The following is a 14,108-nucleotide window of genomic DNA, read 5'->3' as shown; positions in this document are numbered from 1 at the left end:
CTGAGGTTAATCAGCTGACCTTGCTGAACAATACCCGCTTCATAGCTGGTTTCATGGCTAGATACAAAGTTTTCACCAAGGGCATGGGTCTGATGAGGCGTACACAAAAGTATGATAGGGAAGAACAGTTACAGTTTCTTCTCCGCTCTGTGACTCACAGTCTCATATGAAGTTGCCAAGATCATTATGTGGCAGAAGACTCCATTTTTGTATTTCTTAGGCCTGCACTTTGGTTCAGACTCAGGTTCGGTCAGGCACATCTTTGTTTCAGTTGACTGGCTTTCACCCCACACACAATTGGATCCTTCCATGGCTTAGTCAAAACCACTACATGCGCCATACACAACGTTGCCAGCTCTTTCCCCCATCTCCATCAGATTCAAATACCTTACACAGACTTCCTGATATTAAGGTCTTAAGAACAATGAAGTTAAGTCATCTGGCCCTGGGGATTTAACACTTTTTAGCTCCGATACAGCATACTCAATGTAATAAGATTTTAGTAATTATATTCAAATAATCCAAGTGTTGCTCTGAAAGGAACCTTCATAACATCCAGGAAAGAATGCTCTTCCCTAGCTGGCATATACAAGTTCTAATAATAATCTTGGAAGCATTCACAAATCTCACAATATCCCCTCTATATTTATTGCTGGGTTGCATAATTCTAGAGTCCCTTTAGTTTTAATTAAATTTGCTAATAGTTTACATGGTTTATTCCTGTACAAGAACAATTTGTGTGTTAAAGAATATGAGGAAACTGCTCTCTGATGCAGTTTATCATTTAACAGTTGTCCTGTCATCAATAGGGAGCTTTGTTTTTCTTATATTTTTTCCCTGGGAATTTCCACAGATTTTTTTTTTTTTTTTTTTTTTTACTTTTCCACTTTTTTTGTTGTTCACTATCGATCAATTCTTTTACTTGTAGAATTTGAAATTCCAAGGCTAAAGTAAAAATGAAGGTCCCTGGCCATCCAGAATTTGTCCTCTTAACACTTGATTTTGGAACAAAATATCTCTTCCTCATTTCTATCCAAAGACTTTGGGGATATTCAGTGCATTCAGAAAGTGTTCAGACCCCTTCATTTTTTCCATATTTTGTTACAGCCTTATCTTAAAATGGGTAATATACATTTTCCCCTCATCAGTCTACACCCAATGTGATATTTCAGTTTTATTTTATTAATTTGCACAAACTTCTACAAACCTGATTCTGCTTTGTTGTTATGGGGTACTGTTTATAAATTAAGGAGGGAAAAAATGCATATTATCCATTTTAGAATCCATAATATATCTGACTTGGTAGTGTGTCCGTCAGTGCTCGTGCGTGTTCCCCAGCCCGCTGATAGATGGCGCAGGTGGCTGCCTTGGAGGCTCAAACACGCCGTACAGCGGCCATGTCACAACATCAGCTACAAGAGATACTCCTGGGGGAATTCAGCGCTACTGCGGAAAGCAGATTTTGCGCAGAATTCCTCCCTCACCTCGCTGATTTCCTCCCTCGCCGGAAGACTATTCAAAACCGGAAGGACAGTAGCCATCGCGGGACAGGCAGAAAATAGCAGAGGAGACCCTGGCATGTTACGAACGGAGCGCGTCCTGCAGCACATGCTCCGTTTGCGACGAAAATGAAGGCCCAGCGCGCCGTTCGCAACGAAAAGGGAAGACCCTCGTGTGCTGCGAACGGCGCAGGTCCCACCGCATGCCGGTGAGAGAGAATGTGTGTCGGGGGGGGGGGGGGGGGTGACAGAGCATGGGAGGTAAGAGAGAGTGGGTGGGGGGGATGCTTGATTGTGGGTTTCAGAGAGAGGGAGCCTATATGAGGGGAGGGGGATGCCGGTGGGGGAGTGCGAGACACAGCTTGGTAAATTAAACTTTGCCAGCCCTGGCTTTAGCAAATGTGCCTCCACGTCCCTTGCCCTGCGTGAAAACAACTTCGTTTTTCTTTTTCAGCTAACGCTTCCATGCAAGAACATATGTACCAATAAAAAGGCTCGCCACCCTGGGCGTAGAACGGGTACAGTTGCTAGTTAGGCTATAACTTAACAAAATGTGGAAAAAGTGAATGGGTCTTAATACTTTCTGAATATATTGTAATATCCGGTTCCAGTTTTTGTTGTTTAGCTGATTTGTAGCTAAAGTGAGAGCCTCCATTATGTTCTTCTGCCAGATCTGGCAACAATGTTACTACTTCAATCAGCACAACTTTGCATTGGTTATCCATACACTAATTACTAGTCATTTAGATTACTATAAGTCTTCTGAATGGTATCTTCCAGACCTGTTGAAACAACTGCAACTTGTGCAAAACACGACAGCCAGAATCCTGGTAGTGGCCAAACTATCAGACCGCATAACACTCATCTTCTATAAACTACTTTGGCTACCAGAATTAAATTCAAAACTCTTTTTTTTCTTTGTTTTTAAAAGGTGTGAACGAACAGGCCCTGGCGTGTCTCACCTGTTGTCTTGCTTTCTACACCCTGGCTATAGAGCTCTGATCCTCACAAAATGCTCTTCTTTGTTCCCCACCCCTGTTGTCTGCCAAATTTGAACTGATCAAGTCTAAACCTTCAACTGCTGTGTTCCCAAGATCTTGAATGAGATTCCTTTATCCAACCTCCATGATCCAAACTACCTTGCTTTTCCAGAAAAAAAGCTAATGCATAGCTATTCAACCAGGGCTTTCCCAGTGGCATAGCAAGCGGCGGGCCAGGGGGGCCACGGTTCCCGAGCGCCAGGCTGTAAGGGGCGCCATGGGTCAGGGATCCTATGTGGTGCAAAGAAGAATAGGCTCTACGGCCACTGGGGGCACCTGTGCTGCCTGGTGGCTGAAGAGGAGGAGGCCTGCGGCTGCTGGGGGAGTCCATCCTGCCCGGTGGCAGAAAAGGAGGAGGCCCACAACCTAATTGAAGTTGAGGAGCTGGAGCCAGAGCCTACCCATGGGTGTTTGAGTGGAGCCTGTGTGTGTGAAGGAGAGGAGCCAGCATGTGTGTATGTATGAAAGAGAGGAAACGGAGCCAGCGCCTGTGTGTGTGTGTGAGTAGTGGCGAGGGAGACGGGCCTGTGTGTATGTGTGTGAGTAGTGGCGAGGGAGATGGGCCTGTGTGTGTGTGTGTGTGTGTGAGTAGTGGCGAGGGAGACGGGCCTGTGTGTGTGTGTGTGTGTGTGTGAGTAGTGGCGAGGGAGACGGGCCTGTGTGTGTGAGTAGTGGCGAGGGAGACGGGCCTGTGTGTGTGTGTGTGAGTAGTGGCGAGGGAGACGGGCCTGTGTGTGTGTGTAGTGAGTAGTGGCGAGGGAGACGGGCCTGGTGTGTGTGTAGTGAGTAGTGGCGAGGGAGACGGGCCTGTGTGTGTAGTGTAGTGAGTAGTGGCGAGGGAGACGGGCCTGTGTGTGTGTGGTGGTGTGTGTGTGTGTGTGGTGTAGTGGCGAGGGAGACGGGCCTGTGTTTGTGTGTGTGTAGTGTAGTGGCGAGGGAGACGGGCCTGTGTGTGTGTAGTGTAGTGGCGAGGGAGACGGGCCTGTGTGTGTGTGTAGTGTAGTGGCGAGGGAGACGGGCCTGTGTGTGTGAGTAGTGGCAAGGGAGACGGGCCTGTGTGTGTGAGTAGTGGCAAGGGGCGATCATGATAGTGCATATATGTATGTGTGTGTGTGTTTATATGCCAGCATGAGGGAGAGAGCATGTGTGTGGTGTGTATTTATTTAACATTTTTATATACCGGGATTCATGTAACAATTTACATATCATCTCGGTTTACATTGTAACTCAGAGAACAGGGACGTAAGAATGCAATTACATAGAACAGGGTAAAAAACGTGGATCACAATAAAAGGGGAAAAACATAATATATTATATGGCGCATAAATTATATTATAGGGTAAGGAAGAAGAGACATGCAAAGCGACCATGTTTAAACTTGCTGAGGATCTATGTACATGATGGAATTAGGGAAAACTTTGAAGTGAGCTGATGAAGTGAAGGGATTGCTAAATTGTGTTAAATTGTGCAGGTAGCATGAATGGAATGGGTTGTAAATTGGCATGTTGGCTAGTGTGGTGTGTGTAGGAGGAAGAGAGACAGCGTGTGTGTGTGTTTATGACTGAACACGAGAGAAAGTTGTGTGTGTGTGTGTAGTGGCGAGGGAGACGGGCCTGTGTGTGTGAGTAAAGTGTGAGCATGAGGATAAATGTGTGTGTATATGAGGTAGCAGAAAGTTTGTGCACATCCCTTTTCCTCCTACTGCTTCAACAATCTCAGGTTGACCAGAAGTCAAAAGCTCCCGTGTATAAAGTGAGTGAGTTTTAAAAAAATTTTTATAATCCTTATTGATTTTAATTAATCGAATGTTATTTGATGTGTGTGTGGTTTTCTAATATTGTATTGGTGTTTGGGAAATTTTGAAAAATATAGTTTTTAATTCTTGGATGTTCAGTTCATCTGCTGTTTTGAAATATTAATTTTTTATTAATATGGTTTTACTATTATGTTGCTTTATATTTCTTGATTTTATTGTTTTCTGAGGAAGGATGATGCTTTAGTTTTTCCATACGTGCACTACATATTGAGACTGACTTGTTGCGGTTTCCAGTTCAGTTTGTCTGTACTTTTCCATTTATACTTTATGGTCACTTTATTCTATATTTGGCGAGGACTTGTCTGTGGTGTTATTATTTATTATTTATTAAAGGCTTTTCTATACCGAATTTCTTGATACAAATCAAATCAACTCGGTTTACATCAAACAATAAGGAACTATAACCAACCAAACAGTAAAAACAATTTGAAGGAGAGTAAAGTTACATTATGACAAGGATGTGTAACTTGGAGGAGGAAATAAGAGGGGGACGAGAGATTAAGATATACATTGGAGTATGCGAAGGTGACAAGTAGAAGACCTCATGATAAATTTGTAAACATTCTCTTAAAATTTATATACAAAGCTTAGCGTCTGTTAAAGTGCATAGTTGCTGTGTTCTGCATAGTGTTCTGCATTTGTGATTAAGGTTAAGTATTCTGCTAATGTGTCATTTCTATGTAGGGATCTATAGAAGCTTGGTTTCTTCTGTTTTCCTAACAAGAGGAATTAGGGCCTAGTGTAATGTTTGCAATGTCACCTTTTCATAGGGTGGTAACTGTTTTAGTGCTGGCAGTTAGTGCTGTTTTGGAATGGGAGGTTTATTATATTTTAATTATAATTTAGCTTGTTCATGGCTTTCTGAGGACCAAGCCCACACGCAACATGTGTTACAATAGTCCTAATATCATGTGTTCTAAGAGGTTTGTTTTGGCTTTTATATAGGGTTTTCGGGTTGACACCTTAGTGCATGTAAATATAATATACATGATGTGATATTTTTATTTCATAAGACTGTACTTTCTCCTTTTTTCATGTAAAACTTTTTTTTACAATAAATGCGTAATTTGAAATTGTGCGTGTAGAGGGCCATGGTTGGGGGAAGGCTGGGTATAAAGCTGTAAGATTCAGATAGGGTGCCTAATACCCTTGCATTGACCCTGGTTAGAAAAAGAATACAAATAAAATGTAAAAAAAAAATAAAAGCAAGAGGGCTAGCAATACAATTGTTGGTACAGGGCTACAAAAAAGTTAGCATTGGTCCTGCATGGCGGCACCATGTAGTGACGTGCTGGCTGAGTTCCCACCCTCCCCCCAGTGAAAACAGATCCCATACAGTTGTGTCATGCGGTGATGCGATGATCTGGGAAAAAGGGGGGTGCATGGGAGACAACACAAATGCATTGGCCCATGGGCACTGGAAACCCTTGCTACGCCTCTGCCTTTCCCCATCCAGCTCATTAGGAATATTTGTTTTTTCCACACTTGGTCCTTATGCTGTACAGTGGAACTCTGTGTTAACCTCATTAACCATGTTATATCTAAGTCTTAATTTCTGTAATCTGCTTTGATACCAAACCTGGCAAAAAGCGCAAATCTAATCTCCCCTCTTAAAATGACTTTTATGGCTTCCCAAAAAAGAATTGGATCATCCATATGAATGGCATTATGATTAGCAAAATGTGACCATTTTCCCTCTCAAAAACCAAAAAACAAAAACAAAAAAAAACAAACCCTGGAAATTTTGTCCACATACAACCATGCAGGCATCCTCTATCTATCTCCCCTCATCCCTGACCTTCTACCACCTAAAATACAAGACATTTTGTGGGAAATTATTTTAAGCAGGCGTTAGCTTGTGGAAGAGTATTGTACTGCGATAGAAAAAAATGAAGCAGAGAATCACTGATATTATTAGTGTAATTATTTGATATAAGCCCTATGAGTTCTGAGAATAAACATGCCATTTTTCTTAGCTTGCTTGTAACAAAAAAAACAAGTCCTGAGATCAGATATATTGAAAGAGCAGTCACTCAAAAAGGCTTACTGCAGATATCTGAGGAAAACAGGACAGTAGCCTTTGGGCCATGCCTAACAACTTGTTGCTGATGTGATAACAGACAATTGGGGACTCAAAGAATACATGGCAGTGGCCCACAGGAGAAACAAGAGCAAAAGTCAGCAGAATTAATTTAAAAAGACCTACTTCAAACTAATTGTTTGAAATCTGATGAAAAGCTTTGGAACATTACCAGTGGCTAATGAAGTGACCTATGAGCTGTTCCCAAATTTTCCAAAAAATACATCACACTGGGAACTGTGAGGAAAGTATTTTTGTGTGTAGGTATTCTTTAATGCAATCTCTAATCTTGTATGCTTTATTGCTTGTTCTCACACTTATAAGTAAAACTCCTCTACTTATAAATTAATGTGTGGTGATTATTTTGTCATAGATTACATAAATGTCATAATCGCCAAATTTTCCTACCCACTACACTTTTGAACCCTGGAAAAAAAAAACCTGCTGAGACTAAAAAATCAATGTATGATTTGTAATTGTGAGATCTAGCCATGTGAGTGAAATCTTCGGTCAAAGGATTCAGGGTTGTCCATTTGTCCAGAACATGTCATTGTTTGCAAAGAAAATTTACCCCTTTGTTTGTGTTTTCCCCAATGTTTGCCTTTCTGCAGCTGACTGATTCAACAAGGGATCCATTTTACAGTTCAGATCACCTTCCAAAATCATTTTAGCTGGACCCAGAGCCAGAATAAAAAAGTGATCATATTTGATGCATATGAAGGCAATGCAGACTTTGCCAAATAACTTCTCATAAACAATAATATACCTACCCTTGGGATTGACGACAGACTTCTCTAATTTAAAAGAAATGCTTTTATCAAGTAATATTGCCATTCCACAACTCTTAGATTTCCCTTATACACTAAATACTTGTACTACCCAACTCTTCCATAAGTTATTTTTCAAGCATATGTTTCTTGCAGTTTTATACCCCAAACAATTAAGATGTAAGGACATTTTCCCTCTTAACTGGGGTATCTAACCCAGCTATATTCCAAAAGTTATTTTAATATGGGTCCCTATCCCAGATATCTGATACAATTTCAAATTAAACTTCAATGACCAGAGGGCTCTACTGTGTCTGAGCCGTGGAGTCACTGAGTACCTGCTCAACATAGAACAAAACTACTTCTGGTATGCCAGATGTGCTCAGGAGTTGATTATGAAGGTGAATCTGCTTACCCTTGGTAGTGCCGCAGTACATTTTTGTATTACTGTTTAATGGTGTCTGAACAAGGTTTACACGATGCTGTACAGATACATACGAGAAAACGAGACGAGTTGGGGAATGTGGAAAATGGGAGCAGTGGATTTAATGTTTGCAGTGTTTGCTGGGGAGGAGGGAGAATGTATAGTGGTCTGAATATGAAAAAAAGAGAATTGTCTTATTTCCAGGCCCTTTCTCAGTGAAGAATGACCAGACACATTTGTTAAACAATTGTGCTTTCTCCCTCACCCTATTCTGCCTTTCACTTCACCTTTTGACTCTCACAATTCTGTTTTGCATTTCTTTCTGTTATTAATATATCTAAAAAATGCTTTGTTGGTCTCTTACCTTTATTGGCTAATTTTTCTTCCATTTGTGCCTTCACTGGATCCTAGATAATCCCCCACTATGACATCACAAATTCATAAGCACCTGGACCGGTATCACCTCTCCCATATTGGTTCTGTTGCTAGTTGTCAGCAATTCATCAGACACATTGAAATCACTAGCAATAGCACTTCCAATTTTGTGAATGTCTTCTGGCTATGAAAGAGATCCATATATCTCGCCAATATAAATGGATACTCCATTTCCTCTTTCCAGATTAACCCGTAGTGCCATCTCCTTTTCTCCTTATTTCCTCAACCAATGACACACAATTCTTCCTAGTCAGTTTTCCTATGATCTATAGCAGACCAACGATTTCTCTTAATTTTGCACATCTACATAACGCCATTAACTATTACTATTATGCAAAATTTGTTTTCCAAACACTTAAATGGGCAGTTCACTAAAGACCAAGTTTGAGTGAAGGTTTATTTTGCACTCTTGTCCCAAGTACTAGCTGGCTTCTATGATATACATTTTTTTTTTTTGTGTGTGTTTAAATATACATTTTCCTCCAGCCCCTGATTAGGCAGTAGTCTGTAAACGGGGCAAACAAGAAACATCTCATACTTAAAGACACACAATATAATTTAGAGCCCAACCAATTAAGCAAAAAAAAAAAACAAAACCCAATAACAATTCAAAGCAAAAACTAACCTTTCCTCTTAGCCCTTTTACAACTCTGGAATTAGTTGCAGTTCTGAGTGCTTTTGTCTTAAAATGTTATCTCCCTTTCCTTGAAGTGTTGTAAGTTAACTGGTTTTGTGAAAAACGTCATGCTTTCTAATTTTAGAGCCAAACTGGCCTCTCTCTTTGGACTGGATCAGTCTCTGTCAGGCCAGGAAAATGAGTCCTTCCAGTACACCGCTCCCAAACAGCCCAAAAAAGGACAAGCAATGGCTGGTAAGTGTAGTGAGAAAGCAAGCATAGAATGTATTCCAGGGCTTCCCAAACTGTGGGTCACACAACCAAGTACCTCAAAGGGCAGTGCTATTCAGGGACCAGCAGCAAGATTAATAGTGGGAGCCAGCATGAGGTCTCTGAGCCAGCACATGCTCTCAGACCCTGCAGTAGCCCTGACCTTGCACGAGTTTCTCTGGTAACAGAAAGATCTGCATGGGGAGCGAGCAGGACCACTGCAGAGCCCATGAGCTTGCAGTGGTTCACAGACACTCATCCTGACGTTCATTATTAATGCTGCTGCTGCCGCTTGCAAATCACTGTCGGGTTTGGGACCAGACACGAGGGGAGACTGCCACCGCTCCTCTCTCCTCACCCACCACTGAACCTACCCAGAGAAAAATGTTACCTCTGTCAGCAAATTGCCCTCTCTTCCCACCGGTTGTCTTCCAGCTTTGGCCCGAGGCACAAAGGAAAATGTTGCTGCTGACCCTGACCAGACGAGTGTATGGAGAAGGAACTGTTTTTAAAAGGAGGGTTAAGATACAGGAAGGCTTTGAGGGTTGAATGAGCTGGAGAGGGATTGCCTATGGAGGACAGGGGGAAATGACAGAAGATCAACTGGGAGATGTGAGAGGGATTAATTGGGGGCTGAGAGGGAGGGGATGACAAAGGATCAATTGGGGATTATTAAAATGGCTTGGAGGTCAGGGGGGGATACAAAAAGGGCCAGAGGGGGTGAGAGATGGAAGGCTGGGAAGGTAAGAGGGGATCAGCTGGAGGGGAAGAGGTTGAGAGGAGGTCCTCTGGAAAGGATGGAGGTTGAGAGAGAGGATTAACGAGAAGATGGAGGTTGAGAAAAGGGATCAGCAGAAGTGTGGGAGAGGGAGAGTGGAGCAATTGTTGGAGAGGGACCATATGAATTCTTAAATGCTAAAATGGGGTCATATTGGCTAAAGGTTTGGGAAGCCCTGATGTATTCATTTCATTTAATGGTGTAGAGACTGGAGCCATCATTCACAAAATTCAGTGCCTGACTTCTTTTTAGCTTTTCCTCTCTCTGGGAGTACTAATGTTTACAGCAACCTCCTTTTTCTGGAGCAAATATGAATCAACTTTTAGGAGCTGGTGGTAATTTGAAAACATTTCACTTTCCGCTCTTCGTCTAATTTTTGCCTCCATGAACCTTCAGATCCAGCCAGCTATTTTGTGTGTGTCACTTCTCGTGATAGAAGTACACTAACAAGAATGTGACATTTGGTCCAAGATTTTGGGGCTATATATGGCTTGTAAAAACACATTCAGACCGATTCAGTAAGGTTTGTGGAAAAACGGGCGCTCAATACTGAGCACTCACTCTCCCAGCACACGTCCAGCCTGGGCGCGCGATCCTATATTTAAATGAGGGGTCCTGCTAGGGACAATAGCGCGTCCCTAGCGCCTCCTTGGCAGCGGAAACCCAGGAGAGGTGGCTGTCAGCAGGTTCAGGAAACTGACGCTTAATTTTATGAGCACCAGGTTTTCTGAACCCGCTGACAGCCATGGGTCAGGAAAACGGACGCTGGTAAACTTGAGCATCCGTTTTCCTAACCTGACCAGTGGCACTTTTTTTTATTTTTATTTTTAAACATCTTTGGTTCCTCTGATTAATATCGCTAGGATATTAAGTTGGAGGGTGTAGAGAGAAACGGTATTTTCTGCTTTTCTGTACACTTTCTTGGGCTGTGTAAAAGACGAGATGGCTGCTCAGATTTGGGGGGGAGGGTTGGGAAGGCATTGGACAAGAATCGGTGTAAACTCAGTAACAAACATTCTATCTCACCTGCTTGATTTGGGTTTTCTAGAAATTTTGCAACAAATTGACATAATTTATTGGAACTTTGCTAAAACGTTTGGTGTGATACCCCCATGAGAAGCTGGGTTTTAAGGTACAGAATTGATGTGTCCAGGGAAGAGGAATGTACTGAAGGGGGCTTCTAGAGGGTAATAGTTAATGGTGCCTATGCTTTTCAGAAAAGGGGACATATTTCTTTTTGGTTTTGATCAAGCTGATAATCTGCAAAGTAGGATTAAGAGAAAAGGCTTATTGTCCACTGGGTCCCAGAGGCACAAGAAAATATGACTCAGCTAAGCTTACGTAGGTGCTGGTATAATAAAACCTGCACTAAAATTGGAGTAAGTAAACCTGCGCTAAAAATTTAACGCGTGAATTAAAAACAGAGGTCCCTGTAGGATGCAGTAAGCTAATGGGATGCAAATGGAACTGGAGAAAAAAAACAAACCATGATAAATGAAAAAAAAAAAAAAAAGCACTAAAATGTGAGTTAACCTGAAAATTTTACACTGTCTGCAGAAAAAGTGCTTTAAAATGGGAGTAAAGAGAAGTGCTTGAAGTTAGTCTGACCAAAATGACCTTGCATTCAAGATAGGTATTGGGCATCCTGACTTGAGCACAGTCTCGCATGCAAGGCCATTTGGGCAAGACATGCCAAGTGAAATCAAAGGGTAAGCTCTCTAGGGAGGGCACCTATACAGCTGAATAGTACGCACTGTGATGCTGTGCATTTCTAATGGCTGCAGTTGCCCATTCCCTTTGATTTCACTTGGCATGCCTTGCTCGCTCCTTATTCCTGTTTTTTTGTTAACTTTTTTTTTACTCCATCTCAAGCCAAAGAGTTAACACATCTCTGGTGGTCATGTTGTTCTATTGCTGTGCCCATGTGGCAGTGTCTAGCTCTTTCTACCACACTGGGCACGGCAATAGAAACACTTTAACCATCAGAAATGAGAATTTACACCACCTCAGATCAAAGGCGTTGCATTTCCAGTGTAAGCTTTCTGGGGCTTGCATCTACAGCTGAACAAAAAACATACAGCTCTTTGGGGACGGCATCTTCAGCTGGATAGTATGCACTTTTAGCTTTGGTTCTACCTCAAGAGAACTTGCACTAAAAATGTAAGTTCTTTCTGGGTCTGAGATCAAATACCACACTGGGCACAAGAGTAGACAACTGGCCACCAGAAATGGGGTCACACTGGCTAAAAGTGTAGGGTTTTCTCCACCTTAGACCCAGGAATTACATTTCCAGCATTAACAAAAAATGTGCTTTAAGCTGTCTGCCCTTGAATGCAGCTCTCTGCATTGCTGGGGAATAGTTAAACTCTCGGAAGCAGGTACCAGTCACAGGTTTTCTTTGTTTTCCTGAACAGCTGGACAGTGTGTGCACGGTTCATCTGATGGTGTCCACCCAGACAGCCTATACTTTTATTCATTTAGCTGTAGGTGCCTTCCTGGAGAGCTTATTCTTTTATTTTAATTGCCATTCCTTGTCAAAATGGCCTTGAAGGAGAGAATGTAGTCACAAGTTGGGATGCGCAGCACCAGTTTCACATGCAATGTCATTCTGGCAAGGCATGGCAAGAAAAATCAAAGCATAAGCTCTCTGGGAAGGGTGCCTTCAACTGAATAACACACTGTGCATTCGACTTGGAGCATCCTGTTCAGCTGTAGGTGTTCCTCCGGTTCTGCTCAGAGAGAGTATGCTTTGACTTTACTTGCCATTCCTTGCCAAATTGGCCTTAGATGCAAGAATTTGCTATCTTGGGTGAGCACTTACAGCTAGCTGAACAAAATGTTAAGGTCCCTGAGATGGGCATCTACAGTTTCAGTATGCCAAAGTCAGGATGCACAGCACTGGTATACTGTTCAGCTGTAAGTGCCCGCCTTGAGAGCTTATACTGGAAATCAAACTTCTAGGTCCAATGAGAAGTAAACTTACATTTCTGGTGACCAAAGTTAGTGTATTGCTGTGTCTAGTCTGATAGAAGCAGCTGTCCAATACCACACTGGGCACAGCTATAGTACAACATGGCCACTAGCAATGTGAGTTAAGTTATACTCCTGCTCTGACTCATGAGTTAAATTTCCAGCATTAAGAAAATGTGCTTTTAAGCTGTCTGCCCTTTAATGCACCTCCCTCATTGCTGGGAATAGCTAATGCCTTCATTTACATGGGATTTGCATGAACCTGTGTTAATTGTAATGCTGATTTTTGCTCTTGGTTTAACATGGTTTTTTTTAGGAATTAAAACCCTTGCTAAATACCAGAATTAACTTTCTGCAGAAAAATGCATGCTAAAACAGGAGTAAAAACCTGTGCTTATGTTAGCGTGCCTCATGTCTGTCCCATAGTGGGAGAGGGTAGCTATGAACTCATGACCCTGGAAGTCTCTTGACCCAGGCCAATGCCTGTGTTTGTCCCATGCCCAGTTCTTCTGGGCATGGGACAAACACAGAGAATCCCTGCTGGCTAGAGAATGGAAATGAATAAATGGGGTAACTTTTATTACACCTAAAGTTTACCTTCCATCTTGTGGGTAGCATGCAAGGCATGGCAATTGTTACTACCCTTGGGGGGTAGCCTGAATAGAGTGGCAGTTGCTACTACCTATTTAAAAAAAACAAAACAAAACTTGCAGGGCAGACTAAATGGACCATTGTGGTCTTTATCTGCCATCATTTACTTGTTACTGTGTGGTCCTGCAGGAGTCTGTGCTTTGGATGCTGTTGTTTATAATGGTGATATAACACTTTTCTAGCCCAGTTTGGGATAGGTGAAAAAGTTTTAAATTGGCTTTTATCATATTTATCAGACAGACCTTAGCAGGTGAAATATGGAAATTCTGTCTGACTGGCATCCTCTGAATATAGGAGGCCCCCTGGCCTCCTCACTATCGGCCGTTTTATTTGAGACCACTATATAACTATTAAAAGGTTTAGGCTTACATTTTTCTCTTTATGCAGGTGATATACAATTCTTGTTTTCCATGTTTAGCTGATCACAACACTACACTCTGGTTCCTCTCTATTTATTTCACTTCTGTCAAGAATTGGTTAACCCAAAATAAGTTAATTTTAAATCTTGAAAAAAGTGAATTTTGTTTTTTTTTTTAAGCAGAAAAGTAGATACGTTTTTTTCCTACATTGGCTAACTTTTTGGGATATCAATTACCTATTGTTAGGAAAGCTAGAAATTTAGGGGTAATTATTGATTCTGACCTTTCATTTAAGAAACATGAAACATCTTGTGCAGAAAGCATATTGGAAGCTTAGGCTGTTAAGACGATTAAAGCATTTTTTAGATAAAACAGATTTTAGGTCAGTCATTCAAGCACTGAT

The 14,108-nt window shown here is 41.8% G+C and overlaps 1 protein-coding gene across 4 annotated transcripts in view; it reads left to right on the top strand.

Annotated features, from left to right (window-relative positions):
• Nucleotides 1-14,108, top strand: part of FKBP15 (FKBP prolyl isomerase 15) — a 191,840-nt gene that overhangs the window by 1,951 nt on the left and 175,781 nt on the right. For 2 of the 4 annotated variants that reach the window (XM_029612643.1, XM_029612642.1), the window contains exon 2: nucleotides 8,823-8,932. The exons of the other annotated variants lie outside the window; for them this stretch is intronic. In XM_029612643.1, the coding sequence (XP_029468503.1) occupies nucleotides 8,823-8,932 (110 nt within the window). The remainder of the gene's footprint in view (nucleotides 1-8,822; nucleotides 8,933-14,108) is intronic. 4 annotated transcript variants of the gene reach the window in all.

The sequence above is a fragment of the Rhinatrema bivittatum genome, chromosome 8 (genome assembly GCF_901001135.1).
Source record: "Rhinatrema bivittatum chromosome 8, aRhiBiv1.1, whole genome shotgun sequence".
In the NCBI taxonomy this organism is placed as follows: domain Eukaryota; kingdom Metazoa; phylum Chordata; class Amphibia; order Gymnophiona; family Rhinatrematidae; genus Rhinatrema; species Rhinatrema bivittatum.
The sequence above is the reverse complement of the archived record's forward strand: the minus strand, read 5'-3'. Positions and strand labels throughout refer to the sequence as shown.